At 44.6% G+C, this 13,168-nt stretch overlaps 1 protein-coding gene across 1 annotated transcript in view; it reads right to left on the bottom strand.

Annotated features, from left to right (window-relative positions):
- Window positions 1–10,233, bottom strand: part of GALNT9 (polypeptide N-acetylgalactosaminyltransferase 9) — a 133,839-nt gene extending 123,606 nt beyond the window's left edge. Inside the window, exon 1 of the mRNA XM_048322841.1 lies at window positions 9,596–10,233. Coding sequence (XP_048178798.1) covers window positions 9,596–9,836 — 241 coding nt within the window. The 5' untranslated portion in view covers window positions 9,837–10,233. The remainder of the gene's footprint in view (window positions 1–9,595) is intronic.
- Window positions 10,234–13,168: the final 2,935 nt, after the last annotated feature.

Below are 13,168 nucleotides of genomic sequence, written 5' to 3'. Positions count from 1 at the left end.
GTGGAAGTTGAAAGCATCAACTCTTTCAGCAGCTGGGCATTAGGCTGTTAAATAACTCCAACATGCTCTCCCCTCACACTCCACTCCCATCTGGTACATAGAGCCACCTGCAATCCATCAGCAGGTTTTAGGATTAACAGCTCTGTGCTGGAGAGCCTGTTTTTCCTATTAGAGGTGAGAACAGTGCCTGGTCCCTGCTCTGCACCTGCAGTGCAGTGCTGGTAACACACCCAGCACTCACCCTCAGCTCAGACCAGAGCAGTGGGTGTCAGCATTGGCCACCAGCTGAATTCTGCTCGTGGCAGACACCAGTGGGGCTGAGTTCTGCAGATACAGAACTTTGCAGCTATCAGTAGCCTCATTTTACACATGGCTGCATGACCAGAAATCTGTCTTACAAGGAATCTATAGAGAAACTGCAAATTTTCATCCTGAGGAAAACTAACCTATGGGTTATACAATGCTATTTCAATTGGGGATATTTTTAGTCTTATCACTGCCTTCAGTTCAGCATGCACAGGAAAGAATACCACCAATCTTTTCTACAACACAAGGCTTGCTTGAAAATGAGTTAATATAACAAAAAATACATTTTTATTTACAAAAGCTGCTCATCCTAGAGGCATGTGAGAGCTGTAGAAAAAATAAACTCAATTTCTAAAAGGGCAGTAAGGCCCCATTGCCAAATAAAATACAAAACCAGCATAAAAAATCCAAATGAAAAACAACCAATTAACCCCACCACCCTACCAAAAATGCTAGAGGAAAAAAAAAATGAAGCAGCAAACTTTCCCAGTATTGCAGGAAAGGGCTTTCCAGCTGTCTTCATGGATATCTTCCAAGAAAAATGAGCTCCTATGCAACAAAACCCCTTTTTCTTTGCAAATGGTCCTGTAGTGCCTCTGGCAAGGGAGCCACGATGAAGTGCTAATCTGACCTGGTCTGAGAACTCCTTTCTGCAAAATGCCAACTGGAGCCAAACAGCACAAACACAGAAAAAACTGGAGCCCCCAGGATTAGGAGTCAGAGGCAGGAACACAAAGTTCACCAAAGCTCTACTAGAAAGGGGAATCTGTCCAAAACCTTCAAGGAGGAAGGACCCTGTTCTCAACCATGCTGAAGTAGTACAGGGACACAGCAAGACTTCATCCTTTGTACGACATATACATCATCATGACTACCAAATCTCCTGCTCATCCTGTGGCAAAAATGCCTTCAGCTGGCCAAATTTACTACTGGAGTTACTGTACTGATAACTACTGACTGTGCTGATGCCTCTGGATCAATAGCAAAGATTAATTTAGACAACTGGTTTCAGCAGGACTAAGTGCACGGGTGAGCTGAGGAGAATTTGAATCATTGCTGCAGTCATAAAAACCTACTTGAGGCAGTCATCCCGTGCAGCCAGCAGAGTCTGTCACCCCACACACTGCTCCAGCACAGCAGGGCTGGCAGCACCTGCACTTTGCTTAGAAAGCAGTGTCACTTTTGTACCTGGCTTGCATTCCCAACTCAACACAACTGCTGACTCAATCACGGACATGAATTTCAACAGCTCCTCAGCAACAAAACCCAGTAACACACTGGGAATCCCAGAGAGACCAGCTCTGTGCTATGAATCCTATGGCAGCAGAGCCCAGCGGCACACAGGTAACACAGGCCTTTACACCAGCAGCTTCTTTCCACACACCTGTCTTGGCTTTGCACAGGGAAGGAGTGTCAGGAATCTGTGGGGGGAGAGCAAGGCTTGTGCCAGTGCTGTGCCATTTTACAGGGGCTGTTCAGCCCGAGGGAGATCCTGGTGTTGCAGCAGCCTCTTGGGCTTGCTGCTCTAACACGCAGCCCAGGAGGTTGGGGCTGAAGCAAATGCACACTAAAGAATCCCAGAGGCCAAGCATGTTCCTTTGTATCCTCATCCACCAAATCCTGGTTATTTAAATGTGATTCCCAACACTGGAATTCCAAGCATTATGCTGTGAAACAGATAATGCTCTCCTGTAGTATTTTGGCATCAAATATCTCTGCCTGACAGAACTGCTTTAAAGTAGCAGAAAGCTACTTAAAGAGAAGGTCTTCTAAAAACCTTTTCCTTGGTTTAGTTTTCTTCAGCACTGCCCATTCTCCCAGGATGACATGCAAATTACAGCTCATGTATTAAAAGGATAAATCAGACTGGTGGCATGTGAAAGTGCTTCTAGAGAATGGCTCCATAGGAGGTGGTGCAAGGCTTAAGATATTCAGAAATCTATATTCTCACCTTCTCTAAAAACGTTTTGCTCATTTACTTCAACAACTCTTCAGCCCCCAAGAGAACTCTGCGTCCACACTGCGCATGATGACAAAGCAGAATCACTCTATTGTCTCCTCAGCTCTCTACCCTGCTGCTGCCCTTGGACTCTCCTTCAAAGCCAGTAATCAAGGACATAACTTGAAGGGAAAAAAAAAAAAAACCAACCAAAAAAATTAGGCCTTTTGCCATTTATCTGAGATTCTCAAAACCAGCCCTTTTCTACTGCACTGTTTCACTAAGGACTGCCTCAACAAGGATACAAACCAATTCATGGCTCCAGGCTCATCCTTGGTTTGGGAGAAGATGCCTCAGAACAAGTCATCCAAGTAAATGAAACACAAACACAGAATTGTTCAGAAATGAAATGACCTGACAAGTGCAGTAAGAGGGGTAGGAAACTGGTGTGAGAGCTCCTCTGGAGCATCCGTTCTGCTGGGTTTCCCACCAAGGGTGCTGCTGTATTGTCTTTCCATGCACAGCAACGAGTCCAACTTAGTTAAACCAGGTGAAATAAAAACTTAGTGCAAAGAACTGCAGAAGCACAAGCCCCCTTCCCTCACTGTGGGAGGAGAGCATCAAATCACAGGGATAAGACAGCAGAACTCAGCTCCTTCCTTGTCCCTTCCTTGGACATCTGCAGATGTGCACATACACACAGAGCTTACTTCACTTGGACCTACACCAGATCACGGGTGTGACATCACTTCAAGAAACAAGAATTTGAAAGCCCAACAGATCCAACTGAGAAATAACTGATGGAACCAGGGTTGTCACCTTCATCCCCAGCAGCACCACGTGTGTTTAAACTCAGAGTAACCCCAGCTAAACAGAGGGCCCTAGACCAAGCTGCATCTTGCTGCTTCCTGATTGCTGCCATCTGTTGCGTAAGTCAAGAAATCTTGGCTCAGGAGATGGCCTTACACTCTTTTTATCTCCTACAGGACTTTCTGAGTAACCAGCAAGTGCCAGTTGTGGTGCATCTTGACTTCATAACTGTCTGGGGAACCTAGATATTCCAGAACACCTGAAAGGATAAAACTCTAGGGCAGACAGACAGTTTTTAATCTGTTTGCATCTGCCCTACTGTCCTAGAAACGGGTTTTGCCTCCACGTATGAGGCTTTCAGATATTCACAGCCACTTCCATGGCACCACAGCTATGAGTTTTAGGAAAAGCAGACACATCCAATTAGTACTTGGCTGCTTTAGCTTTGTGCTCTCAGAAGAAGATGACTTTGGGTCACTTGCAGGATCTCTCTGGCTTTCACTCTCAGGAACTGGAGGTGTCTTATTTCAGAGGACAGTTTTGATCAATAGGACTACAACAAGGTTGGAAGCTGCTCTGCTGTTACTGGCTCTCTTCCTTCCTGTTATCCAGAACATCACAGGCTCTTTTTATTTTCTTCTTTTTTCTTTTTTTCCTCTCCTTCAGTGTGTTGGTTTAAACTAAATGATGGTAATGACTACCAAGAGAAACCCCACAAACAACAACAACCATAATAAAAAAGTATGCCAAGTATACCGAGAGAAACTGAGTGCCCGTTAGTAAAGTTAGAGAAGGGCATTAAAAAAAAGCCAATTTATTAAACATGACTCATTTATTTTCCTTCCTTTCATAAATCTTAGTATTTCCTTGGAGAAGTGCCACACATTCAGTGTCTGGAACCTCATTCTTAAACGGTGCTCTTGGTTTAACTGCTACCTGCCTTTATTTACTAAAACATCAAACAAACAAACAAACAATAAAACCCCCTAAACTCAAAAAACCAACTCCACCTCTCTCTATCAAGGGTATTAAGTTAAAGCCAGGTTTTCTAATCCTCTAAACCTGTGCAGTGGCTGTAGGTGTGCAACCACCACACTGCAGCTCTTCTCTGGGAAGATGAGAGACCCGTATTTGCTTTTCCAATTCCAGCTACATGTACAAAGAAATGGAAAGATACTGAACTGGAATACAGCTGAAAAGGCAACAAAAACAACATCAGTCAAAGGTTTCCTTTCTGCCTCTGTAAACTTTGCTTTTAATCTCATATGGTACAAATGATTCAAGTTCCACACAAATGAGTCAATGATAAAATTACCACATGATTTTTTTTTTTCCTGTCAAAATAAGCTTTCTTCCCAGCTACAAAGGCAAAAAGCAGAAACATTACATAAAAAATAGTTACCACTATATGAAACACAGACTACAGGGAAAGGCATTAAAATCACTGATGTCCTGCTAGAATTGAGACCTTTTTTTTTGTATTTGTCAATATTTTTCAGAGCTGAGTGCAATTTTGCCTGTTTTACAAAAGGGAGCTGCCCTCTTTTTAAACTAAACTTCTAGAACTTTTCTTCCTAAAGTGCCTAAATAGAGTAATATTATTTTGAATATTACCTTATATTTATATAGACACTATCTAAATATTGGCTCATTACATTTTCCTTCTGTTGTTTTAGGGAACGAAATCTTCACCTTCCTGAAAGCACTGACTGTGAATCCCCTCAGCTACATAAATCAAGACTAACACAACTAAAGCAGGTGTGATGGGGAAATCAGTCTTTTGGACTTGACCATCACTTTGCACTACAGAAGGTCAGGCCTGTAGCAATGGTGACTTACCCAAAGTTGAGAAAGTGACCCAACACAAGAGAAAATACTGTGTGGTAAACCAAGAAATGGCAGCCTAACTTAAAAAAAGAAAAAAAAAAAAAAGGAGAAGTTAGTATTTTTTTCACTCCTGCCTTCATGAGGCTCAACCTTGTATTTCTTTAAAAATATCCTGATAATGAGACCACGTGAAGATAAGACCCTCACTGAGATAAGGAAAGCACAGGGCTAAGAGCAGAGCCCACAAGTGAGCAGATACTTCTGGAGTTATTTATGTTAGCAGCAGACCATAACCACCAAAAATAGAAATAGTTAGAAAATGTGTGGGTATGAGAAGGTGCAGTTTCATTGGTACAAAACTGCTGTCACACTAAATGTGACCCATGCATGTGTGGCTTTACCTCTCTCCTCTGCCAAGGAACTGCTCTTCAGCTGAGAGCTGCCAGCTGTAAAAGGTTCTTTTTGTCAAAGCTGATGTGGACATTCACATGACTCACTTGCAGCCTGTTCCCAACCCTTACTTTCAAATATGGAAATGTGGACCCATTTTCGACCAGTCCCAAGCTTACGAAGAATAAACTGTCCTTTAAAAAATACTACTGTAACTTTTACCTACGCAGATTGCCAGGAAGAATTCTAAATGCAATCACTTGGCTTCCAATGCACTCTAAAATCAGGAGTCCCAGTCAGCAGGAATCAGTACTCTGCATCCAGGACCAGCTATTTCCATCCTTTTAAGCCTCTGTGCTGCAATTATGTGAATTGTCCACTTTTTCCCCCAGCCTTCTCCATGAAATGCATATGTAATGTAAACCCCATTTATCACACTGGAAATTACTATTGCATTTAATCTTCCCAAAGAGAGCAAAATCAAATTATGATGTGTAACGAATGATAACCTGTCAAATTCAAGGGAATACTCCCAACTTATCCCTCCACATCTAAAACAGATCAGGTCAAAGGAGTCTAGTGTAGAAGACATGGGTAGGAAGACATGATGTGAGAATACATAATGAGAAGATGAAAGCTCTCTTAATCTTTGCAGATTGAATGAAATCTAATTACATGCTGTACTGATTGTTGTGTATTACTGGAAAGAGACAGTGAAAAGGGAAAAAGGCAATTAGACTGAAATTGTAGTCTGACCTTCAACTGCTTTTGGCATGAAAGGTTATGCTCTACTTGGGGCATCAAAAATTCTTTATCCTCTATGGCAAATCATTAGCAACAGACTTAGATGCAAAACTGATTAGGGGGAAAAACTCAGTCAATTAAATCCTTTTTTTAATTTTTCCCCTTTACAAAAAAAGTAAAGGCAAAGGAAAAAAAATGCCGAGGTGTTATCATTATGCCATTTAATGAATTGCTACCAAGTCTAGCTGGCATTAGTTCTGTGTTGAATGACAATAAAATATACCCATCAATAGCAATACCACAGCAAAAAAAAAAAAAAAAAAAAGAAGATATATAGATTGCTCAACTACATCCATAATAACTCAATTTTTCAAAAGAAACGTTGTACCCAAGGTCAAGCATCAGGAGGTAATACAAAGTCTGACCAAGAAAATTCCACAGACACGTTTCATTGCTTTCCTTTCCCTTTACATGCTCCGCACATTTGCTTCCACCAAACCCAGCAGCAGCTGAGTGAAAAGAAAGCTTTCAGAAACACTATTTCTCCCAAGTTGATAAAAAACCAGAGCACGAGCCAAATGAAAACTATTGTTTGGGTGTATGTCTGCACGACTCTGCAGGGAATCATGGCAATTCTCATTCATCCCATTCTAAAAACTCTTGATCTGCCAAAGATAATCACAAGGAGCAGCTTTCTCCTGACTTTCATGCATGGTCCTCTGTGTCCTGCACTCACCTCCACAGGCACTGCACACACAGATTTTATTCAGACTGAAAAGTTAACGAGTTCTCAAGTGATCAGTTTTGGATTGCCTCTTTATACATTTGTAATGTTACTGCCTGTGTTTATTTTCCTTGCAGAAGGTACATACTTCTCAATAACATTTCCTTGATTGTATGTAAACAAATATGTGTGACAGAAACAAAATTCTGTGCAGCTGCAGGGCTGGTCTCTCACAGAGTAACTTTTTATTGCACTGGATCATCAACAGAGTCCCTAGAACATCCAAGTAAGTCTTAGGAGTTCAGGTCTCATCTGAACAGAAGAGAAAAATGAAATAAAAGAACACTGAGATGTTATTACCAGAAATATACTTAATAAGTAGCTCTAAATTTGCTAATCTCAAAGAGAAACAACCAAGAGCAGAAAACTGAAATACTGGGCTGGGCTGACCTGCTGCAATGATAACATTGAGCTGGACTCAGCCTCCTGGTGCTTTGAGGGGTTCTGGGTATGCAAGGAACTCGTATTCCTCCTGAATAAAATCTGCCTACCTGTGTCTGTCTCTCCATATAGAAGTGACTTTGACCCACCTTATGAGAAAGTAACATCCAAGACAGCCTCAGTCGGCTCTCTAACCTTGTGATCAGGCAGCATCTACAGGACAGGGTCTGAGAACCTTACTCAACATTCAGGTGACGCCGCAGAGCTCCAGAGCACATGGAGTGTTTGTGTAACACCAGCCTTGCTGTGTGACACAGCACAGCCCTGTCAGACAGGCTCCCCCAAATCCCAGCGCTGCCAGAGCAGCATTATGCTCATTAATGGCATAAATAATGAGTCATGGTATTAAAAACAGAATACCAGGGAGCTAAACCCAAACAGAGATGCTTGATACTGATTTACTTACAGCAATGCAACTCTGATCATTTCAGTGGAGCACCTCCTGATTTCTTAGGACTTTTTGCTTTTGTTGAAACAGGGTGGGAGGAAAAAAAAGGTTTTTTTCAGAATGATGATGAAATAATTAATTAATCTGTGATAATGTACCACTGTGTAATGAAAAAACCCCCACCAAACACATCAGAGAGAAATTAAAGGGAAATAAATAGGAAATTTGAACAGGTCTGCTTGAAAAACTTTCTGTATTTTCCTGTGCAAGAACTTTCAGGAAAAGAAAACTGCCTGCAGTGTTTGATAGGACCTGAAGAAACAACATAGCACTAATTTCAAGTAATTTCACTATGAAGTTCCATATCCAATAAATGAAATTAAAGAAGATGAAGAAAATAGTTCCCAAAGTAGAGGCATACTTTACAGAGAACTTCCAGTCATTGCGTGCAATGGTGCCTTCCTAGCACGTTAAGGACTCCTGCTGATTCTCCAGGGGGTGCTATGCTGAGATGAACACAGCACAGGAAAATCCTACCCAAAGTCCCCCCTATGAACAACATCAAGAACAAATCCATTTTGGGCCAAACCCCCCCCCCATTCACTGAGCTGCAATGGATGTATCTTGCGGAGCAATCTGATTTAGTTTGGGAACTTTGTGGCTTTGTGTAATTCACGAGAAAGTTTTTCCTCTTAAATCCTACATTCTTCAAAACTGTTCCAAAATATGGTTAGAAAGCACAGCTGTTGACACTTTCTCTCTCATTCCTGAATGTGTGGCTTTGGGACACACTCCACACTCCACGTTCCCCCTCTGTCTGTCCTGTTTATCCAGAGGAGAACGTAAGGGGATGCCTGTTCTCTAACACTTGCTGGCACAAGCTGTGTATTACCATAACAGCCCAACTTACTTAGATTTATACATTCATTCACAAAGTAGTAATAGGAAACATACTTTATGCTAACCCTCCTATTCGTCTGCATTTTGAGACTACAGTAGCCTTTCTTAAATCAATGTTATGAGTTAGGATTTCCACAAGCAGCCCAGAAGCACATTTGCTCTACTTAAACATATTTACACTGGAAATTTTATTTGGTGAGAAACACTAAATGTTACATTTATATTCTAATTTCATGCAGAAGTTCACTCCTTCAGCCTCTTCTTGTCCAAAACACTGCTGTATTTAACCACATACTTATTTCTTTGATGTCTCACACTTAGAACTTTAAAAATCTATGCAAATACAAATGCACTTGTTTTGAAGAATTAGTTTCTATATGAAATGTTATCTGTCCTATAACAACTTTGATGGCTTAGCCTGTTTTAACTACCATGGAGAGGTTCTTTGCTTACCTAGCAATATTTTTCAAGGCTGGTGAATGAGAATGGTAAGTCATAAAACGAATTAGTGGATGCTTTCCCTCCTCATCAATGACAATAACAAATTTAAGTGGCAAAATCATTAAGGAAGCATATGGGTGCTCTGTTTAAACAGACCATTAATAGTGCACAATGTAAGAACTCAGCAGAATGTTTTTAAAGGAGTTCTGAAACCAAGTATATGACTTCCAGCTATAACCTAACAGTGTATTTGCTATACAAACAACTTCCTATGCAGAGTTAATATATCCAGGCAAACTGTAAAACCTAGTAACAGCTCGTAGGGACTTCCTCTGATCCTGAAACCCCTAAACGTCAGCCTCCTTAACTTTGTATCTATTGAGGAAGTCCTGACTTCGGACCAAGAGTTGGCAGAGAGGCAGGGTGCTGGTGATGGGAGGTTCAACGAACCCCTCCAGCAAAACCCTGCACCCTCTCTTCCCCTGGGTTTTCAGCACTTCAGCGCTGGGGTCAGTGAGAGCGGTGCCCGGGCTCCCCTCCCCAGCGGAGGAACACTTTGGGGGCTCTTGTCCACCCTGCAGCACCCTGCCGGGGGCACAGGACGTCCCCTCCCCGCCCCTCGTACCATTGAGCTGGTTGTAGACCACTTCCTCCAGGTGGTCCAGGCGCTGCAGGATGGACTCCCTGTCGGCCAGGCTGCCCACCTTGGCGCCGCGGCTCCTGGCCCGGCGGTCCGCGCTCCGGACGATCTGCACCAGCTCCTGGGAGCGGTCCTGGATCCTGCAGTAGACGGAGAAGAGGATGATGCCCACGAAGACCAAGATGTTCACCGTCAACAAAGTTTTGATTTTCCGTGCCACCGCCATGGGAGCCGCGGGCGCGGTGGCGGGGGGCGCATCCAGGCGCGGCGAGCGGCGGCCCCGCGGCCACCCGGCGAGGGGCGCGCCCGGAGCGCGGAGCGGGGCCGGGGCAGCGGAGCCGGGGCAGCGGAGCCAAAGGCAGCGGAGCCAGGGGGAGCAGAGCTGACGGGAGAGGAGCCCAGGGGAGCGGAGCCCAGGGGAGCGGAGCCCAGGGGAGCGGAGCCCAGGGGAGCGGAGCTGTCCTTCAGCACCGCCGCGCCGCTCCCCGCCCCGCGCCCGCCGTCGCCCCGCGGGGCCCGCGCCGTGGCGGGCAGGGCGGCATGGAGCGGGGCCGAGCGCTGCTGCTCCGCCGAGCCTCCGCCGAGCCTCCTCCTCCTCCTCCTCCTCCTCCTGCTCCTCCGGCGGCTCCCGCTCGCCCGCCCTCGCTCGCTGTCCGCCGCCCCAAACGCAGAGCGCCGGTGCGGAGTGACGTGCTCCGGGGGATCTCATCTACATGCACACGGCGGAGCCGCGCCGCCCGCCCCGCCTCGCCCGCCCCGCGTCCGCGCCCTGCGGAGCGGCCCCGCCACCGCCGCGGGCTCAGCGCCGCGGGAGCTGCGCGCTGCTCGCCCGCGGAACGCGCCAGGGGCCATTTTGTCGCCGCTGCCCACCTGGAGAGCACTTGTCCTGCCCGAGCATCGCTACGGGCAGCTCCTGAGGGCGGCAGGACGAAGGTGTCCTTGGCTGTGGTGCAGCCCTGGAGGGGAGGTGATGCCCCACCCGTCTCACCGGTGGAAAAGAGCTGAAACAAGTTCAGACGCTCCCAGCAAGAGGGAGAGCTGGTAACGCACTCAGCTCCGTGGGTTTCCCAGCAGCCCGAGTACAACACTGGCTTGGGATCCTACATGGAAATGACATGGTTGGGACCACATGCACAGGCAAGAGAAGTTCTTGCCGAGCATCCATAGAAATACAGACACACAGAATAGTTTAGGTTGGCAGAAACGTTTAAAAGCCCATCTGCTCCAAGCCCTCTGCAGTGAGCAGGGACATCTTCAACTAGATCAGGTTGCTCAGAGCTCTGTCTGAGCTGACCTCAAATGTGTCCGGGGATGGGGCATCCACCAGCCCTCTGGGCAACTTATGCCAGCATTTTACCACCCTTATCATAAAACATTTATTCTTTATATCTAGTCTAAACTGATAATCTCTCGGGTCAAAACCATTAACTCTTTAATCTCAACACCTACAGGCATTAAATATGCCCTTTCAACACCTTCTCCATTCATGTTCACAGTGATCCTTCTTTTATACAAAAAGATATACCCATCTCACTTACAGGGTCACATACCATAGGATATATCCTGGTTCTGGGGTTTTTTTTTTCCTTTCATCCTTCCTTCTTGGTTTCAGGAGCTGCCAACTCAAAGTCCAGCAAAAGTTACAACCTCCCTGAATTCATTGAAACTTAGTAAGTCCTGCTCAGGTTTTCCTGAGATATAAATTCTCCACGGCTGGTCCTACTTCTGGCACTCCTGCTGCTCACCTTCTGCAAGGCCCCTGAGGGTACAGTTTCTTTGAGAAGATGTGTTTCTGTCCTAGAGGAATTCTTCCCTTGTCGTTTCAGGATCACCAGTTAGACCTGCATTGAGGAGATCAGCAAAGCAGAAAAAACCTAGACTGGAGTTTCACCCATCTAATCTTATCCCTGGAAGCAGATGCCACAAGTTTCTGCAGTGTCATCTCTTCCAAACAGGTGTGTCTCTATGGAAATATGTCCAGGATTTAGTTATTTCCTACATTACTGGATTCTTAAACACAAATAATGCCTTAGGTGCAGGATCAGATCTTCCACTCAAGGTATAGCAAAACTCTCTTAGTCCCTGAGCAGAAGCAGCTCAGAATTGGAAATTTTCCAGTGCTTTGATTATTTCAGTAGTATTTTTATTGTAAATCTCTCACAGCATTACATTTTCCTAGCAAATAACCATTTGGTTTAAGAAAATATTCAACTAATGCTCCAGTGCAGCTTATTTGATGGCTCCACAGCATTTAATATATTATAGCAACACCTGCTGGTCTTGATATGGTTAAGAATCTGTTACATCCGTATTTCCATTATCAACCCCAAGTTCACAAGCTGGCCACAAGAATTCAGTTTGGATTCTGACACGAGTTTATAGTTTGTCCCAAGGCTTGTAAAACACCTTCAAATTTCTCAGAGAACTTCCCAAGTTTTGATGAGGATTTTTTGCACCACTGCAGTTTTAAACTGGCTTTCACAGACATGATTTCACCCATGACTGGCTTAGCTAAAGGAAACCACTTTTTGACCTAAGTAAATGTTCTTAAATGGTCAGCTTAAAATATTCTCATATTCTTCTGTGCACACCACAGACTATGTTCACATGGCTGAAACCTCACCCAGTATCACTCAAACAGTAGCTAGTTTGTATAGCTCACTTTTCCTTCAGACATCTCAAAGCAAGTTGCAAAAGACATACTAGAGCTGACTGAAGGACAGCAGAAGTGTTTCTGGAAAAATTTCATGATCAAATTTCATGATATTTTATTTTTTCCTTGGAACCAAACAAAAAAGGCACTGAAATATTTTCATACAAGCAGCACTGAGCTGAAGCCACTGTTTCCTGCCCAAAAGGGTCAAGCTCCAATTTTTCTTCCCATCCTACAAATGGAGATCATGGGAAGGCATTGCTAGCATGTTCCCAATCAATGGAACAAGCCAGAGGCAATGCTGGGATCCCATTCCAAACCACAAATCCAGTTTCTCTCTCTCTCTCTCTCGCATTCAAATGTCAGCCCACAGGTGACCACACTCTACATTGCTGTGCTCCCACTGTGCTCAGCCAAAGGGAACACCTGGACAAAGGACAGCTGGCTGCAGATGAAGGGGATGTCAAACAGCCAGAGGTAAGGGCTCTGGAAAGCCAGTCAGCACTCTGAAATATCCACCTGCCACAGGCATCTCCCCAAACGCAGCAAAGATGATTTATTGCCTTGGGGCACTTCTGAGCTGCTACTGGGCTGTCAGCTGAGGCTGTAATGGTAGCAGCAGCGTGTGAAACCAAACCTTGCTGTTGTCTGAGGCTCTCCTTGAAGCTGTGCTTGGTCTTGTGCAACGTTCATCTTGCAACAGTTATATTTGCTTCTTTTGACTCCTGGTTACTGCAGAATGCTCCATCTTGGCACGAAGATGTTGATACAGAGGAAAACTTCAGCTGCTTCTGCATTTAAAATCCTGTTCTACTTAGCTACTGAGGTATGAGACAGAAAGTTTCATTGAAAGCAACATGGAACTAAAATATTTTGAAAAGAAAATTAGTAAAGCATCCGTCTTA

This window comes from Corvus hawaiiensis, chromosome 18, assembly GCF_020740725.1.
Source record: "Corvus hawaiiensis isolate bCorHaw1 chromosome 18, bCorHaw1.pri.cur, whole genome shotgun sequence".
In the NCBI taxonomy this organism is placed as follows: domain Eukaryota; kingdom Metazoa; phylum Chordata; class Aves; order Passeriformes; family Corvidae; genus Corvus; species Corvus hawaiiensis.
The sequence above is the reverse complement of the archived record's forward strand: the minus strand, read 5'-3'. Positions and strand labels throughout refer to the sequence as shown.